At 41.1% G+C, this 13,637-nt stretch overlaps 1 protein-coding gene across 14 annotated transcripts in view; it reads left to right on the top strand.

Annotated features, from left to right (window-relative positions):
* Pls3 (plastin 3) overlaps positions 1–13,637 on the top strand; it is a 92,251-nt gene that overhangs the window by 41,157 nt on the left and 37,457 nt on the right. For 12 of the 14 annotated variants that reach the window (XM_070039872.1, XM_070039866.1, XM_070039862.1 and 9 more), the window contains 2 exons: positions 480–557; positions 4,707–4,787. In XM_070039872.1, coding sequence (XP_069895973.1) covers positions 4,715–4,787 — 73 coding nt within the window. In that variant the 5' untranslated portion in view covers positions 480–557; positions 4,707–4,714. The remainder of the gene's footprint in view (positions 1–479; positions 558–4,706; positions 4,788–13,637) is intronic. The other 2 variants (XM_070039876.1, XM_070039874.1) reach the window with 1 other exon arrangement.

Raw genomic sequence — 13,637 nt, 5'->3', positions numbered from 1 at the left:
AGCTATCCCTGAGCTCTTCAGCTCAAGTCTACCACTCTACCACTTGAGCCACAGCGCCACTTTGGCTTTTTTTTTCTACTTATGTGGTGCTGAAGACTCAAACCCAGGGCCTCATGCATGCAAGGCAAGCACTCTACCACTGAGCCACCTTCCCAGCTCCTGTAAAGTATCTTTAGAGATGGAAAACAAAGCACATTGTATGTTTTTACACTTGCAAACTTTTCATGCTGTTTTGTACATGGTGTAGTGCATGGAGATGAATAAGAATTTTGTACTAAAAATGTGATTGCTTAAAATATGTATGAAGAAAATTGGAATAAATCCTGTCAAGTATTTTAGTAATTGGAAGTATTGAACATCATCTCAGTAAACTATGAAATACTTTGAGATTACAGCTTCATTTCTGGAAAATTGTTTTTATACTTAATCTTTTAAAAGGCCAACTTTATATTTAACTGAAGGTTTTTTTTACCCAATAGAATTGAGACTCCAAGGTGTTTGTACCCAGCCTTCCTACAGACAAGTGGTCTGTCTCTAGAGACATTCTGAGATCATAGGTAAGAAAAGTTTATGAGCAATTTATGAGTTTTGTTGTTGTCTGGTGATACCATAACAAAGTTTGAGGGAAGCAGATCTCACACTGTGGCCTGAAAATTTAGTCCTGTTGCTACCAAAACACAAAAAGGTTCTGTCTCCTAAAAAATAATAACAAGCCAGGGCACTGGTGGCTCACATCTGTCATCCTAGCTACTCAGAAGGCTGAGATGCTGTTTGGGTCTACGTCCGTCTTTGGATGGACGGGGTCCGAGGAGAGGTAAGTGCGGCCGCTGGCCCGTTCCCCAGCCTCCCTTAGCCCAGGAGACAATCAGATGCAGCTGGTGGCTCACATCTGTCATCCTAGCTACTCAGAAGGCTGAGATGCTGTTGGGTCTACGTCCGTCTTTGGATGGACGGGGTCCGAGGAGAGGTAAGTGCAGCCGCTGGCCTGTTCCCCAGCCTCCCTTAGCCCAGGAGACAATCAGATGCAGCGGGGAGTCATGTCAAGCAGGAACTCGTTTATTAACAGGGAGCATCCCCTTTTTAAAGCAAAAGACTGCGTGGGAGGGGAGGAAATGGAACCAACCAATCACTGAAAGGCCACACCTTATCATGCACCTAAGCTTCCATGAGTTGTTTACACACTGAACCTAAACAAATCGGCTCTGCCCACTCATCTTCCTCTCAGGGCCATCTTTGCTACTTGTGTTCCCCACAGATTTCCCCACATATTCACCCTTTTTGTTTTAATGGCAGATCCACCTCCCAGTTAGTTATCTCTTTCCCCTCCTCTGTAAAGGTTATTTTAACAGGATTACATTTGGCCTCGCGGGGGGGGGGGGGGGGGGGGTGTTGGAGGCAAGTCTTGGGGGAAAAAGGGCCCTCATGCCCACCTAGCACAATAATAAACATTAGCCCCACCACATTTAGAGTTTGAAATGTCCCAAGCAGTAAAATTTAAAACAAACTGTGCAGACATAGCAAAGCAATCCCGGGCACCTGATGTCTTTCAAGTAAGCCAGTTCCTTGTATGTGCCTTCAAGCGAGTACAGGGGTCAAGATGACCTTTAAGTTTTACTGTCAGCTCCCAACACCCCGTCTCTGTTTGAAGAAGCGAACCCGCCTGTCTTAGGTTGGGTAGATCGCCTTGTCTGTCTTACCCGTCATCGGGAACTTCTTCAGAGCAAAGCTGTCTTAGGTTGGTCAGACCGGCACCCCCTTACCCGTCTCTGGCTGCGGTTCCTCTTGGGGGAAGTTTATTTACTTGCAGCTTGATCTTATGTAACTGGCTGGCTCATAAGAGTTTTGCAGTGCACATATAATGCAAGGAAGGCATAGAAAAACCATCAGCAAAAGCATTCCCAGGCCAACAATGTCATTAGCCCTTTAACTTTAGGGATGGGATAGCAGTCTTTGCCACTTTAGAGTCCAGAGGTGGGGCTTGTTCTAGAGCAGGTTTTAGACATATTTACAGGACACATAACAAAAGGTGGTTGTACAAGCAATTAGTAAAAGAACAATTAGAGCAGGTAACATTAAAATAGATAGCTCCTACAAAAATATGTTTTAAACAGTTCATATGTAATGACATAGGGTGGTGATCAAAATGAAGGTCAGGCCACCAGGTTGAAGGGACAACTTCTCTTGTGATGCTATTGATGATTTCTGCCAGTGCTGATCACTGCCCAGGTCACCCGTTGAGGTTGATGTGGATTCCATAGCCATTGCCGGGACTGGGAAGGTCAGGACAGCCATCAGCTAGAGTATCACCATCTGCAATTGTTAAAGAACACAAGAGCTTCTCAAGGGCTGGTTGCCCTTGGGTATGGTTAGTTTATCCTTGGGCATCCTCCTGTATAGAGGAATGGGTAAAAACTTAAGGTTCCTAGCAGGAATCCAAATGGGGGCTGTCTCCCCTATGGGAAAAAGGCATCCAAATCCCCTGCCCATGGTAACTAGGGGGTCAGGTCCTCTCCATTGTTGTGTCAGGGGCTCCTTCCACCTGACTTTCACTCGGGGCTTAGGGTTTAGTTGTCCCCAGTCAGTTGCCCCTTTTGAAAAATTGAAAATGTTAACTGTATATAGGGGGCTAACTCCCCCTTTTTGTTTTAAATGCTCCTTAAGACATTGCTGATTTCTTTTTATAATTGCTTGGCCTTGGGGATTATAGGGAATTCCTGTACTATGATTAATATGCCATTTGTCAAAAAACTCTGACATTGCTTTACTGACAAAACAGGGTCCATTATAGGTTTTAACTTGTGCTAGTAGACCCAAGATGGCGATGCATTGAAGAAAATGTGTTTGCGAATGTTTAGTCCTTTCTCCTGTATGTGCTGTGGCCCAGGGAGAGTTTGGGCCATCCTCCGCCACCGCCTGGCGGAGCTCTTTAAGATCCTTAGCTTCCCATGGATACCATTTCAAGGGCCTGTTAGCCCCTGATGCCACATTGACCGGATACGCTTGGGGAAGCGAATCCTGTGGCCGAGAGTCTGGGCTCTTGGGTGGCCCTTCCTTTCCAGGGCTCTTTGGTGGCCCTTCCTTTCCAGAGGAGGTCTCCGAGTAGGTTACTTCCCCAGCCCTTGGCCCCTCCATGTGGTAGGGGTCTGGGTTTTGCAAGTCCCTCTCGCAGGTCTCATAGGCCGCCGTACCTCCCTTCCAATCAGGGGAATAGGGAGGGGGCCTAGGACCGTCCGGGGCACCTGAGTAGCTGCCTCTGCCCCTGCATGCACAGATAGTGCGTTCCCGGTCGAATTTGACCTTTTCCTTTTCCTTTTCACTTTTCAAGTCTTCCTGTACTCTTTCTAGGCCTAGTGTTGCCTCCTCCTCCTCCTTCTTTTGTGATAAAGCATTACCCATACTTAGGGTTTCACTTACCCCGAAAGACCGCTTAGCCTCGGCCGGTATCTTTTCCTTTCGTGCCCCACGTTGGGCGCCAGATGTTGGGTCTACGTCCGAAAGACGGACGGGGTCCGAGGAGAGGTAAGTGCGGCCGCTGGCCCGTTCCCCAGCCTCCCTTAGCCCAGGAGAATATCAGATGCAGCGGGGAGTCAAGTCAAGCAGGAACTCGTTTATTAACAGGGAGCATCCCTTTTTTAAAGCAAAAGACTGCGTGGGAGGGGAGGAAATGGAACCAACCAATCACTGAAAGGCCATACCTTATCATGCACCTAAGCTTCCATGAGTTGTTTACACACTGAACCTAAACAAATCTGGCTCTGCCCACTCATCTTCCTCTCAGGGCCATCTTTGCTACTTGTGTTCCCCACAGATTTCCCCACAAGATGCCACTATAATAGTGGCATGGCACAAGTGGTAAATACCAGCCTTGAGCACAAAAAGCCAAGTAAGAGTGGTAGGCCTTGAGTTCAAGTCCCAGTACCTGTATTTAAAAAAATAAAAATTCCAGCCATTTATATGTGATTCATTCTGTGGGGGGAAAATTAGTTTATAGTATCATGGCCATTTTTAACTTGTCTAGGATTGAGAAACCTGAAATTCGAATTCCAGTTCCATTATCCTGATGAGCTAGTCAGTCATCTACTAAGAAATAAAAGGGATAAGAATATCCTTCATAGAACCATTGAGGGTTTAGGGAATTAACTTATTAAATTATCTAATTCATTATTTGGCGCATAAATGTCAATGAATGAATTTGGTTAAAGTATAGTTTAATTGAGTGCCTCACAGTTCTAGGCATTGTGAGAAGTTCTCTAGTAAGAAGGACACAAGTCCTAGGGCTCAAATCCGGGGAGAGGATCAAGTTCAGGGCTCAAATCACACATGTCAGTGTGATATTTGAAAGTCATTATTTTCTGTGAATAGCTAGGACTAGATTGGCTTAATGGGAAAATGATATTTAATACAAATTTCTGGTCATGTAATTTTGGACTTTAAACTTTGGAATAAAAAAACCAATGTGTCTATTTCCTGTCATTGCTGGATATGTTGACCCTTCCACTCCTGTGCTTTAGGAGATTATTTTTAAAAGGAAGATTCAGAAATACTGTTTTCTAAATAAGTTTTGGTAAATAAGGTCCCATTTTTTATAATGGATATACAACAGATATAATACCTATTCTGATTTTTTCCTATATGAGACTTTTAGAAGAGTATATTCATGACAATTTTTTTAAAAGTGTAAATAAACCTTTTTGATTTCTCTTTAGATCTTTAAATGGATCAAATGGCTACCACTCAGATTTCCAAAGATGAGCTTGATGAACTCAAGGAGGCCTTTGCAAAAGTTGGTGAGTATGTTTTGTACTATTAACTGTAGGAAGGCTATCCTTATTTGCTCTCACAGTTATTTCTGTAAAAAGTGCATGAATGATTGATCCTAAGCCTTAAGACAAAATAGTAAAGATAGATGGGATACCCAGCACTGGTGGCTCATGCCTGTAATCCTAGCTATTCAAGAGGCTGAGATCTGAAGATTGAAGTTCAAATCTAGCATGGTCAGAAAATCTGTGAGACTCCTATCTAATACCAAAAAGCCAGAAGTAATGCTGTGGCTCAAGTGGCTAGAATGCTAGCGTTGAGTAAAAAATAAAAAAGGTTAGGAACAGTGTCCAGACTAGCTCAAGCCCTAGGACCAGCACTAAAATAAACGTATGATGTAGGCCAGGTATAGTGGTGCATACCTGTTATATTTGTAAGCTCAGCATTGGAGACTCTGAGTTTGGAGGATTACAGTTTGGAGGCCAGCTTGAGCTGTAAATGGAGACTGTCTCAAACAGCAAACAAAACAGTTGTTTATCCCCACAAAGATAGACAGGATAGAAGGTACACTGACTCAACTTGATTGCTCATCTGGTGCTCTACCACTTGAACCCATGCCTTCAGTCTAGGGGTTTGGTGATTATTTTAGAAATGGGGTCTCAAACTTTTCTGCTTAGGCTTGGCCTTTGAACCACTATCTCCTGAGTACCTAGGATTAGAAACATGAGCCACTGGTACCTGGCAGTGGAGGGTTTTTTGTTTGTTTGTTTGTTTCTTTTCTTTTTTTCTTTTTTCTCTTTTACTCTGATCATGATTGTTTTAGAAATGTATTTCCTGTGACCTTCTGTTTTATATTTCCCTTTTGGTGTTAGGGGTAGCTTAATTTGTTTCTTTAGGAATAGAACTATATTGTAGTATGAATGTTGTAATTGTTTAATTGCCAATGTTTAGTTTCTTCAACTGAAGTTGTTGAATATAGGCTTTGTCCTTGGGTGCACTATCTTAGAAGTGTTTGTGTGTAATGCTTCTTAAATGTTTATGTACAGTGTTTCTTAAAAATTAAACCTAACTGAGCCTGGTGCCTTGCTTCTAATCCTAACTACTCAGAAGCCAGATAGAGTAGGAAAGTCTGTTTTAATTCTTATTTTATTATTTTAATTCTTATTTCCAATTGAACACCAAAAAGCTGGAAGTAGAGTTGTGCTAGCCTTCAGTGAAAAAGCAAAAGGACAACCCCTAGTCCCCAGCACCAATACACATATGCAAAAAAATAAAATAAAGCTAATCCAGATATGCATTTATCTGATGGGATGTGGTACACTTTTATCATCAAAAGAGCTTCATCACTCCAGAAAAAAAAAAAAAACGCTAAATAATAGGAAGAGAGAGTTGACCAGTTTGCTCCATGGAGGAGACAGGATTAAACTGTAGTAAATGAGGGATTAATTAAAGGTTTAACTGTACAACAGGGTCATTGGGGAAGAGTTGTTAAGCAGAGTTTAGGTCAGCAAACATCTTCTGCACTGTGAGTTTCTGAATTTTCTACCAGACTCTTATTAACATATATGTTGTAAATAATTCTGGAGTCCAAAATTTCTGCCTGTTCTGAATATTACTCTTCTGTATTCTCTCAATGTCTAGCACAGTATTATACATATGTTAAGTTTTCAATAAATATTTAATTGATTATATTCCAAGGAACTTGACACAGTCTTTGATGTACTGTCATTGTCAACCATATATCCAAAGGGTCTTTGTTATGACGATTTTCATAGTGGAATTTATTATTAAAGCTTTTGGCCATCATACTGTAGCACATAAAATTTCTCTCTCTCTCTGTTTCTCTCTCTCCCTCTCTCTCTCTCTCTATATATATAAAACAGCATAACAAAGGCTTGTGTATAGTTTGTCTTTTAGAAATTCATTAAAAGGCTCTGCTGAAGCTTTTGATTTTCAATAAGAATCTTTGTAGTTGGCAGTTGCCATTAGTTACAGAGCCCTCAGGCAACTGTCAAAGGTGTTGTGGAATTTATTTTTTTGTTCAGGGGGCCTTGAATTTTTTAGAGAAGCTTTATAACTTATTTTCCTGTCGCTGATGGCTGTTGCCTTCAAGGGGAGGGGAATGGAGGACTATTCTGCTTCCCTTCAATTGTGACAAAATATGGAAACCATTATATGATTTCTCCCATCTATTCACAATAATAGCCTTGATTATCTCCTTAGAAATGCAGCAAAATCATAGTGTGTGGAGAAAATCTCTGTAATTACCACTAATTACAGGTTTTGTTCAGTCAATTAATAGTGCTTTGAAATTCCCTAGCAATAAATTGAGTATTAAGGTTTAAAGTTCTCCTTTCACTCACTTTCTGCACCTGCTTAGTTTTAAGATTCCATCTCATATAATTATTTTCATTTTCTCAACAATTGTTTCCAGTATTTCCTTTGTGGGATAGCAGACAATCTAACTGTTCTTTTTCCTCTACTTCAAATGTTTTTATTTTATTTGCTGGCATCCTGCATAACATTTCTTTTTTGGTTTTTGATGTGGGTACTTATGCTTGAACTCAGGGTATGGTGCTATTCCTTAGCTTTTTCATTCACGGACGCAATTCTACCCCTTAACATAGCTCTACATCCAGCTTATTGGTGGTTAACTAGAGATAAGAGTCTCTTGGCCTTTCCTCCCCAAACTTACTTTGATACATCATCCTCAGATATCACCCTCCTGAGTAGCTAGGATTAAAGTTATAAGCCACTGGAGCCTAGCTATAATTTCTGTCTAAAGAGGAACAAGGGCAAGTCAAGTAGTTCAGTTCTATAATCTCAGTTTGCTGTGGTCCCAGAATTCAGAAGACTGAAGAAGAGGATCAAGAGTTCGAAGCCAGCCTGGGCTACAGAGCAAAATTGTCTCAAAGAAAGAAAAGAAGGAATAAATAATCTTTTCAGAACACAAGTGAAAGAAGAACCTAGAAAATGTTTTTTGCATACTAAGACTCGTTTTTTTGTGGAAACTAGTGGTCATAGTCTTCCTACTTGCCAAAAAGACAAACTTGAGGAAACGTTTTTATTCCGGTTTTACTGTAGTACTATACAGACATCCTTCTAAATATTCTTCTCCTCGCCTCTCTTCTCCTCTCTTCTCTCCCTCCCCTCTCCCCATTTTCTCCCCTTGCCCCTCCTCTTCCCTCCTTTCCCCTCCCTTCTCTTCTCCCTCAATTCTAAGTACAGTGTCAAAAACATTTGAACATGAAATTCAGCATTTTTGAAATAGAAGGATGATGGAGTTTCTTAAATGACGAGGCACAGTGTGGGTGGGTTCTTTTGAGGTTGCCCATCACACGAAGCAAAAAATATTGGTTGTGGTGATTGTAGCTATAGCAGATTCCTCTCAGCCAAGGAAGCTGGCTTATCTTCAGTTACTTGATATTCTCTAGTATATAAAACCCACATCAGGAGGATGACACAAAAATATGGTGGTTTAGCAGAATTTGCTTGTTATATTAAATAAATCACCCAGCACATTTGTTTAATTAGACCTTAAGAAATTCACCTCACCCCAGTTAGAATGGTTATAATCAAGAATGCTAATAACAACAGATACTGGAGGGGATGTGGACAGAAGGGATCCTTACTGCATTGTTGGTGGGAGTGTAAACTTGTTCAACCACTTTGGAAAGTAGTATGGAGGTTCCTCAAAAGACTCCACATAGAGCTGCCCTATGACCCAGCAATCCCACTTTTGGGCATTTACCCAAATGATCACAAACAAGGCCATACTAAAGCTACCAGCACAACTATGTTTATTGCAGCATTATTTACCATAGCTAAGATATGGAACCAACCCAGGAATTCTATGCCTCCATCAGAAAGAATGACATTGCTCCATTTGTTAGGAAATGGAAAGACTGGGAAAAAATTATATTAAGTGAAGTAAGCCAGGCCCAAAGAAACATAGACCCCATGGTTTCCCTTATTTGCAATAACTAGTATATGTCTGGGACAAGCAGAGAAGGTCTAAAGCTATGTACATATGACCATATAAGATAATGTTAAGCAAAATGAACCCCAAGATAGGGACACAAATATCTATTTTCTTTCTTAATGTACTATGTGATTTTTTTTTGTTGCTTTGTATGTTCCTCCCCCACGGTATAACCCCTGTTTTCACTGTATTTGATGTTGGTGCCCTGCATCTTGTAAATATCCTTCTCTAATTTGGGGAGTGGAAGGGAAAAAACAAAATGTTTAAATAGGGATACAGTTTGACCCATGGTAACAATGAGATGTACAAGACACTATGTTGAAAAACAAACTTTACAATTTAGGCGGGAATGGGGAGTGGGTGGGGAGGGTAGTTTAGTTGTGGAGGTGGGAGGGAAGCTATGGTAGGGGACAAACAAAGGAGGAAGTAACAATGCTTGATAAGAAATGTACTCATTACCTTTTTCATGTAACTGTAACCCCTCTGTACAGTATTTTTTACAATAAAAAACGTATTAAAAATACAAAAAAAAGAAATTCAGACTATGGGACTGGGAATGGAGCTCAGTAATAGAGAGCTTGCCTAGCATGTAGAAGGCCCTGAGTTCCAGCCCCAGTGTGCTAAATGAACAAATAGGCAGACAGGCAGGCAGGCAGACAGACATACTAACATACTACTACCCATCTACAAACCCAAGGAAGTAAAAGGACTCATTCACTGTGCCCCCTGGTTAACTACTTCTCTGCAATCTTAGAAGTGAATGTATTTGGACAGTCTGAAAACGGTGCATTGATAACATGGAAGACAGTAGGTTTGCCTGTGTGAACATACCCATGGGAGCAAGTATGTAGGTATTTTTGTAGAGTTGGAGAATGGCAGCAGGTTGAAGTCCAAAGTGCTGGAATATTTGCATTTTCCACAGTCTAGTCTTAGCCATATAAACTTGTCCAACCCCTATCATCAGGAATCTATGATTGAATGCCATTGTGGCAAGTTGTTGTCTACTCTTAGCTGGGACTCATGAAATTGCCTCTTTGATTTGCTGGCATGAGATATCTCCAATGGAAGCTGTGAAAGGCCTACCCGATGTTTAATTAAGCATCTGGAGGTGTTTAGCAGTGGCCTTCTCAAGTTTAATGTGTAATGAAAGCTTGAGTTTACTATGTAGATCTTAGGGTGGAATATAATCTAAATTCTTTTGCACAAGTCTTTTAAAATCAATGGTTTGTGGCTATTCAAGATCATATTTGTGTGTGTGCTTTTGTAAATCTACCATTAGACATTTAGATTCCTATTATTCTTTTAGTGCTAAAATTTCATGGAACATATATATTAGTCAAGCTGAAGTGAATTTTGAAGTTTTTGAAAAGCTATCCCTTTACACTTCATAAATTTTCCTCCTCCTCCTTCTCTTCCTCCTCCTCCTCCTCCTTCTCCTCCTCCTCCTCCTCCTCCTCCTCCTCCTTCTCCTCCTCCTCCTCCTCCTCATTCTCCTCCTCTTCTTCCTTCCTCCTCCTCCTCATCTTCTTCCTCCTCCTACTCTTCCTACTCCTCCTACTCCTCTTCTTCCTTCTCTTTCTCCTTCTCCCCCTCCTCCTCTTCCTCCTCTTTTTTTTTTTTTTTTTTTTTTTGACAGTTCTAGGGCTTGAACGCAGGGTTTGGGCACTGTCCCTGAGGTCTTTTGCTCAAGGTTAGCACTCTACCACTTGAACCACAGCTCCACTACTGGCTTTTTTGGTGGTGGTTAATTGGAAATAGTCTCATGGATATTCCTGCCCAGGCTGGCTTTGAATTGTGATCCTCAGATCTCAACTTCCTGAGTAGCTACGATTACAGGCATGGATCACTGGTACCTGAGTAATTTACTTTTGTAAGTCCTAAAATTCACTGTCCTGATGTGGGCATTAATAAAGATGCCACATATGTGTTACAGATGAGGACCCACAATATATGGCCTCATTATGAAGAATAGTACTACATTTAGACATATTCAAGAATGGCCACACACACACACACACACACTCATACTCACTCAACTTGAGGGCCAAAGAAAGTCCTTGTCTTTCTTACTGAGGGATTCCTAAAACAAAGTACCCCCCTGAACGATCCATCTGAAGTGACAGATTGCAGCATGTACCACTTGAACAAGGGCAGTGTAAAATAACAGCTAAAATGAAAACCTCTTGAATCCTGGCTCAGCTTTCTCCAGACAAGCACTTAAAATAGCTTAAATAACAGGATGCAAGGGGAGGGAAAACATTGCCTTTTAAGGCTATGCATTCTTGGTGTGATTCAAAACTGCCAGAACATGGCTGTATAATAAGTTTACTTTGAGGTTACTTGGGGGAGGATACTGAGGGAGGTAGCTGGCATTTCAACTAATACTTGGTAAAAGAGAAATAATGCGATTTCCTTTTGAACAAAATGCAGATGTCAACCTGTATGTGTCATCTGAGAAAGGCACAGAGAGACAGAATTCCCTGTAACTGAGCAGATGGCTCTTGGCTGGTAAATCTGGCAGCTAGTATGAAAGAAAGATGAGTTTGTATGGTGTTGTATTAACATCATCTTCAGAATTTTTTTATGGACAAAGTTTTTTCTTGTCTTTCTTTACAAAAAGTACTTTAAAAACATACTTGGCTATTTATTAAAAATTAGCTAGGCATTAGAGGCTCACCCCTGTAAACCTAGCTACTCAGAAGACTGAGTTCTGAGGACCACAGTTCAAAGCCAGCCAGGTCAGGAAAGTTCATGAGACTCATATTTCCAGTCAACCATCAAAAAGCCGGTGGCTCACGCCTGTGATCCTGGCTACTCAGGAGGTTGAGATCTGAGCATCACGGTTCAAAGCCAGGCGGAGCAGAAAAGTCCGTGACAATCTTATCTCCAATAAACCACTGGAAAACCGGAAGTGGTGCTGTGGCTCAAGCGGTAGAGTGCTTGCCTTGAGCTGAAGAGCTGAGGGATAGTACCCAGGCCCAGAGTTCAAGCCCCATGACCAACAACAACAGCAAAAAAGCCAGAAGTGGAGCAAAGCCCTGAACTCAAGTACTGGAGAAAACACACACACACACACACACACACACACATACACACACACACACACACACACACACAAGAGAAAACACACACACACACACACACACACACACACACACACACGTTAGCACTTTACTTTCTGTCAGAATGTTGTTTAGAAATTAGGTGGTGCTACTCTTTTTCCTGCTGCTTGTTAATGTGTATCCATTCTCACCACATTTTCTGAACCAAAAAGTCAAGACAGGCCTGGCAGAAGTGCTGAGCCTGCTCTGCATAATGTATGAGGTGTCTAATACTTCCCATGTGCTTTCTCACATGTATGAAAATAAGAGGCTGGCGTAGACAAGTTTTCCAAATGGAGAGTCTTTTAACCTCATGCCAGGGTATAGATAGAAGTGGCATCAGAGCCAGAAATGGGTCCCACTTTGGCAGCTTTAATGAGAAGTTAAAGAGCTGCCATTGTACCTGGTGGTTGTGATCTTAGGTTTTCAGTCATTAAAACTACTTTCAAATTATGTCCCTTATGTCCCTATTTTCTGGGTCCATTTATTATTACATTACTGTATGTATATGAAAACTTAGACTAGGAAAAGTTTACCACTAAATAGGATTTACAGCCAGGTGCTGGTGATTCACACCTGTAATACTAGTTTCCCAGAAGTCTATGATCAGAGAATCATAAGCTGAAGGCAATCTGGACGTAAAAGTCTACAAGACTTTTAAGTCTTTAGCCCACTTATTATTGGGCTATTATTTATTTGAGGATTTGTTTTGGGGGGATTTAATTTTTTGAGTTCTAAGTATATTTTAGATATGAGACCCTTGTCCATTGTATGGCTAGTGAAGATCTTCTCCCAATCCGTGGGCTTTCTATTGATCTTGCTAGCTATGTCCTTTGCCATGCAGAAGCTCTGCAGCTTCATGCAATCCCATTTGTCCAACCTTTCTTGGATTTGTTGTGTTTCTGGGTCTCTATTAAGAAAATTTCAGTCTTGCCAAGGAGACCTAGGGTTTCTCCTATTCCATCCTGTAATGTTTTTAGGGTGTTTGCATTGACTCTGGTCTGTGATCCATTTGGAGTTGATTCTGGTGCAGGGTGATACATAAGGATCTAGCTTTAGTTTTCTACAGGTGATTAACTAGTTTTGCCAGCACCATTTACTGAAGAGGCTGTCTTTCTTCCATTCTATTTTTTTAGCTCCCTTATGCAAGATTAGGTGGCTATAGGTCTGTAGGTTCATTTCTGGGTTTTCAATTATATTCCATTGGTCCTGAGGTCTGTTCTTGTGCCAGAACCAAGCTGTTTTTATTACTATGGCTTTGTAGTAGAGTTTGAAATTTAGTATTGATATTCCTCCAGAACTGTTCTTTCTGTTAAGGATTGTTTTTGCTATTCAGGGTCTTTTATTGTTCCATATGAATTTTTGGATTGCTTCTTCTATTTCTTTGAAGAATGAGGTTGGAATATTGATAGATATGGCCAATAGGCACGTGAAGAAATGCTCAACCTCTGTAGCAATTAAAGAAATGTAAATCAGAACAACATTGAGATTCTACCTCACCCCAGTTAGAATGGCTATAATCAAGAACTCTAATAACAACAGATGGTGGAGGGGATGTAGACAGAAGGGAACACTACTGCATTGTTGGTGGGAGTATAAACTTGTTCAACCACTTTGGAAAACATGGAGGCTCCTCAAAAGACTCCACATAGAGCTGCCCTATGACCCAGCAATCCCACTTTTTGGCATTTACCCAAATGATCACAAACAAGACCATACTAAAGCTACCAGTACAGCTATGTTTATTGCAGCATTATTTACCATAGCTAAGATATGGAACCAAGCCAGATGCCCCT

The sequence above is a fragment of the Dipodomys merriami genome, unplaced genomic scaffold (assembly GCF_024711535.1).
Source record: "Dipodomys merriami isolate MVZ:Mamm:240054 unplaced genomic scaffold, mDipMer1.0.p SCAF_3, whole genome shotgun sequence".
NCBI classification, from domain to species: domain Eukaryota; kingdom Metazoa; phylum Chordata; class Mammalia; order Rodentia; family Heteromyidae; genus Dipodomys; species Dipodomys merriami.
The sequence above is the reverse complement of the archived record's forward strand: the minus strand, read 5'-3'. Positions and strand labels throughout refer to the sequence as shown.